This window comes from Octodon degus, unplaced genomic scaffold (genome assembly GCF_000260255.1).
Source record: "Octodon degus isolate 3935 unplaced genomic scaffold, OctDeg1.0 scaffold00119, whole genome shotgun sequence".
Lineage (NCBI taxonomy): Eukaryota > Metazoa > Chordata > Mammalia > Rodentia > Octodontidae > Octodon > Octodon degus.
The window spans coordinates 949,562-958,279 of record NW_004524695.1 but is presented as its reverse complement, the minus strand read 5'-3'; the positions used below and the strand labels follow the sequence as shown (position 1 = coordinate 958,279).

At 47.2% G+C, this 8,718-nt stretch overlaps 1 protein-coding gene across 1 annotated transcript in view; it reads left to right on the top strand.

Annotated features, from left to right (window-relative positions):
• Positions 1-641: 641 nt before the first annotated feature.
• Positions 642-8,718, top strand: part of LOC101570866 (E3 ubiquitin-protein ligase TRIM38-like) — a 10,645-nt gene continuing 2,568 nt past the window's right edge. Inside the window, exons 1-6 of the mRNA XM_023700019.1 lie at positions 642-720; positions 1,532-2,031; positions 3,279-3,386; positions 5,187-5,375; positions 7,056-7,078; positions 7,172-7,284. Of these exons, the coding sequence (XP_023555787.1) occupies positions 1,624-2,031; positions 3,279-3,386; positions 5,187-5,375; positions 7,056-7,078; positions 7,172-7,284 (841 nt within the window). The 5' untranslated portion in view covers positions 642-720; positions 1,532-1,623. The remainder of the gene's footprint in view (positions 721-1,531; positions 2,032-3,278; positions 3,387-5,186; positions 5,376-7,055; positions 7,079-7,171; positions 7,285-8,718) is intronic.

Below are 8,718 nucleotides of genomic sequence, written 5' to 3'. Positions count from 1 at the left end.
GACGGCTAGATCATGCTCCTAGCCACTCTTCCATGAGTTTCATTGCTGGGTCCACACAAGCCCTTTCCACCGGCTGGAAGCAGGATTTTCCAGCAGAGTACAGGGCTTGGCCTCGGCCTGGGGTCCATGGGTCGGTGAGCAGGGTTCAGGAGAATCAGATAGGTAGGCAGGAAGAAGTTCTGGCAGGGTGCAGGGCCTGGACTCTGGCTGAGATCAACTGGTCCACAGGGCAAAAATTCTAGGATTACACTTCCACAAAAGAATGAGGCTTCAGAGAGCCTCCTTTAGCATGAAGAGCCATCAGGACAGGCAGTTGCACCACATAATCTAGCTGTGTCAGGGTTTTCGGTTTCTATTTTGTTGTCCTGTGTTAGCTTCAGAAACTCCTCAGAGTCTAAAACTCCTCTGTGAGCAGCTGAGAGAATGGAGGACAGCAACCACATCACAGGCTACCAGGCATCTAGGGAAGCACCAGGTATTTAGCACAACATAGTGCTCACATCCACTACAGGCTAGCTCACCCTTAAAATATGCTCCTTTAAGAGCATGTTTGCCCCTTGTCTTCCCCCTCTCAGGACAGGCACAGCTCACAGCCTCCTCTCCTCATTGGCCAGAAGTCCGCAGCCCCGCCTCTCAGTGGTTTCATTTTTCTCCCTCTGATGTAACTGACCTCCTCAGTTCCCAGAAGTGGCAGCCTTGGAAGGAACTAGCCTCAGATAGGTGAGTGTATTCCTGAGAGCTGCAGCTTCCACTCCTTTGGGCACAGGGTAGAGACCTGGTGGGAGTGCAGAGAGCATTTATTGAGAGTAAGGACCTGCTGTCCTCCCCAGGAAATGCCAAAGGACTTTTTTACAGGTCTCACAATGAAATTCCTGGTTTCCTCAGTGCTTTCTCCCCAGGAATAAGCAGGCCTCTCTACTCTTCCAGGCTTCCTTTCAGTTTTTTCCTTACATTGTATGAGTGGAAACAGAAGCAAGAAACTCAGTTTTTTTCTGATTGTCTTCGTTATATTCCTCATCTTCCTTACTGGGTCTCTATTGAGCTTTATGGAGTGTGTCTTCTATGATATGTGGATTAGGATTTAGGATTATGGTTGAGTCCAGTTTGACTGTCTAAGCAGAATCCTCCATAGACCACCCAATGACCCACAGAATAATTAGAGATAATGCTGGTGGTAATTGTCCTTTAAAAAAGAAGGCGTTTCTCACTGCATTACTGGTTTATGGCTCCTGCTACAACTTTTAAGTCATGCTCAGATGGAATGTTCTTGGTCAGGGTGTCCTATAAACACCAGCCAGAAGGGGCTGTTGTGCAACTGAAATGCATCGAGCAAGATTTTGATTAGATTATCAAAAGTTAGATTTTGCATTTACTGAGTATATGTTAACCTGAATTTCAGTGTCCACACAGGATCATTTTTGTGGTAGTAACCACACAGCTAGCAATATACATTTTGTGAATAAAAAAGCCTTTCTGCATATACAGGTAAAACTGTATCATGTATTGAAGTGGCATCCAGCTTCTTTTACAGAGGCTCAGGACCCCTGTGTTTCCAACACTGTGGAAATTCTGTCTGGTTCATCTTCATCTCTAGGTCCTCTGTGGAGCCTCAGAAGAAGAGCCATGGCCTCAGCTGCTCCCCTGAAGGAGATTCAGGAGATTGCCACCTGCTTCCTGTGCTCAAAATTGTTGTCTTGTCCATTGAGCCTCTACTGCGGGCACAGCTACTGCATGATGTGTATGTGGACCTTCTGTAGGCAGGATGGATTGCCAGAGGAGTTCCTCTGTCCTCAGTGTCAGGGGCCAATCGATATAAACAGCTGGAGGCACAATAAGCATCTAGAAAGAATCATTGCAGTCTTAGAGCAGATGGAGGAGATGCAGTGTGAGTTAAAATGTGAAGAACACGGGGAGCCGCTGCAGCTCTTCTGTGAAGATGACAAGCAGCGCATCTGCCGGCGCTGTGAGCAGGCTCCAGAGCACCAAGGGCACACCATAGTGCTGGTGAAGGATGCGTGCCAGGGCTACATGGTGAGTGTGCGGCCAAGCTGTCAGCAGGGACTCATCCTGTGCTGCTCCCAATTTCTAAGAGTTTTGATTGTGCAACTAAGATTAGGACCATGATACAAGGCTTGGTAGCATGGTGTTCTTCTGAAGCATGACTTTCAATCGATCTTTGTTGAATCCATCCTAAGCTGTCCTATTGACCCCATTGCAACCCCATCCTGAGAGTCACCATGGACTTTGTCCAGCTAAGGGCCATGTTCATGCAAACACGGGTGTTGTGTCCTATTCACTGTACATAATTAGTGAAGGAACAGTGTTCAAGGCTCTGCAGAGGATCTAGGAAGAAGGGGAAGGGGACACAGTAAGGTTAGTGCTTGGAGTCTTGGGCTTGGGTGGTGACAGAGTCAGGAGGGGAGGGAGTGGGACATCCCAGCAGGAATGCCTAAAGGACACATACACTTAACCAGTGCATTATTTCCAGGTAGAAGGGACTGACACATGGCAAGGTACACTCACAGGGCTTCTGCCTTTCTAAGACCAGACTGTATGTCACTTGTAGACACATGACAGGTGGGGAAGAAGCAAAGAACCAAGTCCCAAGACCTGAGAGCCAGCTCTGAGTGTCAATCCTAGAGCGCAGTGTGACACTGTGCTGCTGGACATCTCAGACATGGTTGTGTACAGTTCTAGTGCTGGCATCTCAGGCTCACTGCTTTCAGCTGTATACAAACTTTGCCAAGCTACCCAACCCTGCACACACTGTGGTTCTACAATGCACAAGTCATGTTAAAAATGCTCCATCTGTCCCAGGTACAGATACTGAGCAGAAAATGCAGTGCCCAATGTTTTGTATGAAGGGTTAATGACTCAAGAAAGGGCCAAATCTTTGCATTTTGAGACTTCCTACAATGCTGGCCTTTCTCACTGGTTTCATTTTTTTTTTTTTTTTAGGTATGTGTGTGTGTGTATTTTATTTCTATGTAGTAGAGGGTATGCAGGGTCTTACTACAGAGATCGAAATCATAGTGATTCTCCTTTTTTTCAGACTTCCAAGTGCTGAGATTGCAGGCACATGCCACCATGCCCAGTCTCCATTCCCTCTCAGTGGGTCCTGGAGACGGGGCCGGCAGGGTATGCCTGGAACAAACCCCCTGCCACTGCTTCTGCCTAAGCATGTGTTTTAATCTGCTGAGCTATCTGGTGGACACACTCATAGGTTTCTAACAGCAAATCAATTTCAATGGACTTTTCTCATCCAATTTTCCACTCAGGAAAAGCTCCAGAAAGCTGTGACCAGAAAGATGGAAAGGTTGAGACATTTGTACACAGAATATATGAATCAGAAAACATCTATACGAACACAGATAATGAAGTGCCGGGTAAGAATCTGACATCACTGGTTCCCAACTGTTTTTTATTCTAGTGTGGAGGCTCAGGGAGTAACTAGGGTAAAGCAGAAACCCCCAGTAGAAAATGTGTTCCTGTACTCCTTTCTAAGTAGGAGATTCCATCCTTAAACTTTTAACCTCCTAACCCATATTAACTAGGATTCCTGACAACTTATTCAGGTGAAGTAGCATTGTGGTGTCTATTTGCCTGAAATCAGGTATTTTGGGTTTGGCTGTCACCTGTATGCTCTGATACATAGACATTGAACTAATCCCCTTATTACATTCACCAAGGGTAAGGTCTGGATTTCAGCCTACAGGTGTAGAACTGCCCCTTAAAGCACTGAGGAACAGCTTTCCCAGGACAGCCCATGAGGGAGCCACTGTGAGGCTCAGGAGCACAGCAGCCACTAGGACAGCTTGCATCCCGGCACCAGGAGGCTGAGGGCTTCCAGGCTCCACAGCATCGGAGAAGCATTGCTGTGCGAAAGCATTTTAGGAATGCTTTAGCTGGCAGTCCAGGTCTGCAGGCTGCTGAGCCACTGGCCTCTTCTGGAGTCCTTTGTGCCCGCTGCCTCTGCTGTGTGTGAAGGGTGAATCAGAGTTTCGAGGGAACAGTGTGGGATTAGCCATTGCTGCAACCCTGCACAGGGGCGACACTGAGCATAACTAACACTGGGGAAGCCTTTCCATACAAAAGTCTGACAGGTACCAGTCTCACAGGCAAAGCTGCCAGTTCTTTTTAACTTGGATGGATTCTGTCATAACATCAGAGTCATTAAAATGCTACAGATTTTACCATGAACTCCTGAAAATTGCAGTACTTGTCCACTCAAATGAAAGTTAAGTCTCAGGAGATGCATCATTTATTTCTGGCATCTTATACATAGGATGAATAAAGCGACCCTAACAGGTGTGTTCACACTTCTGAGTCAGCAGTGACATATCCCTTCCTCCCTGTGGTCTCACACTGTCTAGAATCAGCACGGCTCCTGCCAGCCTGGGTGCTAGGAAAGAGGAAAGGAGGTCGAGTGAATCTCTCCAGGGGCTGAGTGGCAACAGGAAACTCAGGACATGACTCCAGCTTGAGTGTCTTATGTGAATGTTATAGATTTTTTTTTTTTTTTTTTTTTTTTTTTTTTTTTTTTGGTGGAACCAGGGTTTGAATGCAGGCTCTTGCGCTTTGCCAGGGAAGTGCTTATTCCACTGAGCCATCTCCCCGGCCCCTTATGTGAATGTTATAGCACAGCAACAGAACATCCTTTATTTGGTGTGTGTGGCAAAATAGGCATGATGTGGACTTTGTCACATTTAGATTTTAAGTGTATAGTTCAGTGACTAAATTCTTTTCCCATTGTTACAGAGCCATTGCACTACTCAGCTCCACAAGTTCTTCTTGCAAAATGTGATTTTGTCCTCATTAAACCTCAACTCTCATTCTCCTCTCCTCCTAACAACCTGGTCACTACTATTTGCCTTTCTTTCTCTGTGAATGCAACTTTTTTTTATTTGTTTGCTTTTTCTTTGGCATAACCAGGAATTGAATTCAGGCCCTTGAGCTTGCCCAGCATGCACTTATTCTACTGAGCCAACTCCCTGGTTACTGAATGTAACTATTTAGATGCTTCCTAAAAGTTAGATGATCACTGTTGCTACCCTTGCTTCAGGCTCATTTTCCTCAGCAGAAAGCCCTCAGGGTTTAACCCTGAAGGATGAGGAAGATTTCTGTTCTTTTTTAGGTTGGGAAAGACTGCATTCTGTCTAAAGCTCACAACTTGTTCATCCCTTCAGTCAGCAGGAACTCCCCATTTGCTTGCACTTATGACCTTACAAAAACAAAAGGTGAAGTTGGACTTTGAGATTCTCCACACTTTTCTACGTGAGGAGGAGAAGTTGTGGATCTGGAGACTGGATAATGAAGAAGAAAAGATGCTGAGGAGACTGGGGGAAAATGAGGCCAACCTGCAGAAGAGAGATCAGGTAAAGTGGCATGCATGTCTTAGAGCTGGAGGCAAAGTGTCAGAGTTCATCCCAGAGGCTGCTGCATGTGAGGCTGTGGCCTTGGGGAAGGAAAGGAGGTTTCTGAGGAGTGTGAAGAGGAGGCAGTGCAAGTATTGCGCAGTCTGCTCCATTCGCAAGGGGCATTTGTGTTGGGATTTAGGTAGTATCTAACCAAGTCTATCCCTGAGCACCATTAGGGTGGCCCCACTGGTCTATGGGGTCCCCTTATAAATCATACTATAAATCACATTTTGCAGAGAATTTGGCTCCAGGCCTATAATCTCAACTGGTGGGGTGGCTCAGGCTGGGGTAGTGCAAATAAAGGGCCAACTAGTGAGACTGAAATTAAAGGTAAATAATGGTCCCTGGATGCTAGTGAGTATTAGAATGCTTTCTTTGTATGGGCAGAGTCTGGATTTGAATCCACAGCACTGAAAGAGAAATGGTTTTGCCAGGTAGATGAATGTAAAATGGCCAAATAGACCCATGGAAGAGCTTTGGGTATTATATTTCCCATGAGTCTTTGCAGGTCCTGACTGACAGGAAAACTGTCAGGAAAAGGCATGCTCAAACCCACACAAGACCATACTCAAATAAGCTGGCACAAAAGGAGCATTTTATTGGCCACAACTATCATAAGCTGGGCTGCATAGCGGACCTAAGCAGCAGTGAGGGCTGGGGAGACAGGGAATTCCTAGAGCATGCAGGAATGGGGGAAAGAGGTGATGCAGAGGTTGGCATTGTGTCCATTTTTGGTAATGGAGATGTGCACTCAGACCTCAGGCCAGGTGCAGGATGTAGCGGAAGGGGCTTCCACTATATATAGAGAGAGAACTGCTTGGGGGTTGCGGGGGATCATTATCTTTGCAGTTGAGTTGTGGCTGGCAGGTCTGGGAATAGGAAAAAGCTGCAGTGGAAAGAGGCCTATTGCTGGATGCTACAACATTCCAAAAGAGGCGCATAGCTGGTTGCCGTAACACTGACTGACAGTCTCTCGGTGAGTGCCAGTCTGGGTGAAATATTCATCATGTTATCAGGCAGTGACAGGGGAAAGCCACAAGGAGTAGCACCCTGTTCCTTGATTTGCTGGTGTGACCCTTGCGCCTAGACATACTGTGGGACTTATTACAGCCACATAAACAATTCATCTCATTAGGATAAAGAGCAGCAGCTGTTCATTCTGCCTTCTGATACTGGGACTGAGGTCACACTCTCAGGTCAGAACATGGCAGATCTCCTCTGCCGTCATGTGCTTAAAAAGGCTACCACTTTGTAGGCCTAGGCTCTGGAGTTGCATGTCCAGTCAGTATTAATGACCTTGGTGACAAGTGATCTCTAACATAGGCTCACTCTATAGGGCATCAGGTCCCTGAAATCCAGTCCGGCCAAAGAGAGGCTGAGCAAATGTCCAGCCCCTGTTCTGGCAACCACAGGCTGATGCTACTTCAGCAACGCTTCTTCCCTCACAGGCTTCCCCAAAGGGATCTCAGCCCCCTGCCGAGTGGGTAGAGGATGGGTGGGATCCTTGCTCCTGACTCTGCAACACTGTCTCAGGCTGTGCCCCTCTTTCCTTCTTGAGGAGCTGTGTTCACATGTAAGCATTTTCCATGCCACAGCCCGTGGAGTCCTGATGCTAACCTTCTCTTTTGTTCCTTACAGGATGTGGAAGGCACCTTGAGCAGGTGAGCCCTGTGTGGATGGGGGAAGGGAGGGTCCTGGTGGGCAGAGCTGAATGGAGAGGAGCACTGAGGAGGCTGTGCCTCTGCTTCTTCCAGGGCTAGCGCTGTGAAGCTGGAAGCTTCTGAGGCCCTTTCCTTGGAAGTCCCAACTACGTGTGATGTTGCTAAGCTTTACTTGGATGTGAAGGCGATGTTAAGACGCCATCAAGGTAGGAGAGAAAGCTCAGGGCTCCCTCAGTGCTGTGACAGCAGGGCCACAGGTAGTCAGCAGAAGCACCACCAGTTTGTTCATATTTGTAGCAGAGCTGAGTTACTCTTCTCGTCCTGTGTGCTCAGAGGATGAATGTGCACTGCATCCTGTGCCCCTGTAGGACCTTTCAGGTCCTGCTGTCTGCTTGGTAACCCTCTTGTGCCAGGTCACTCCCAACACTCAGATTCTATGTGTGAGGAATGAGTCTATTCTCAATTGCCCTTCCATGGGGTTGTGCTACAAATGCCCTCCATTCTGTCATGGGAGCTTCCAGCTTTTGTCTGGCAGGTGAGGAGCCCCAGATGTGGTGGTAGATGTGCCTCTGAGGATTCTCATGAATTCTTACATTCTGACAGAAGTGTAAGAAAGGTGGGAAGCACAGTGGGGCACTTTTAATACTATGTACCTGACTCAGGGAGCAGAGCTGCATGTTAGAAACATAACGGATACTAGGATTTCTTGATTCAAAATCCACAGTTACTATTTGTTTATCTGTTAGCTGCTGCTACCTAGATCTCGAAACGATTCTTACACCTAGCTACCAAATTTAAAAACTATTGATAACGGAAACTGTTACCATGTTGAATTTGGCTGGAAAATTTGAATCAATCCAAAATGATTTGAAGGCTGTGTGAGTTATCTATTGCCCCTCACAAGTTATCTGAAGCAATGTAGTTATATTATCTCCCAGCCTTATGGGTCATGAATCTGAGCACAGCTCTGTGAGCTGTAGTGAGGTGTTAGCTTAGGATCTCCACGGGAGCTCTAAGGTGTGGCCAGGCTGTGTTCTCACCTGGACACCCTCTGGGGACAAGCCCCTCCCTCACACACTTAGGTTGCTGGCAAGATTCATTCCCCTGGGGTTGCACTGTGTGGAGCCCTGACTTCCTGCTGGCTGTGGCTCAAGCCTGGCCTGGCTCCACGGTCATCAATTGTTCCTTTCCCCTGGGTGTGCACATGATCAAGTACTTCTTCTGCATGAGCTCAGAAGGAGTCTGCGTAACAAATGCACTTGCAAGATGTGTTTGAATAACAAATTGTCATCACAGGAGTTTCATTCAGCCATCTTTTGTCCTGTTCTGCTGGTCAAAAGCAATGCTCTGGCCCTGCCCACTGGAAGGGAAGGAATTTTACAAGGAGGTGAAGACCAATGGACTGTGTCCAAGGATTGGCCCCTTGAGTATCACCAGGGCACTCATCTGAGCTGCACTGAAATGACGGATTTTGAAGCCCTTGTTTTCTTTTTTTCATCTTTTTCACACAAGGCTTTACTCTGCAGTTAAGGCTGCCTGTGGCCTCCCTGTGTATCCCAGGTTGGCTGAACTCCCAGCTTCATCCTCCCAAGTGCTGGGACTACAAGCATGCCCCTACATGCCCAGACAATGATATATAT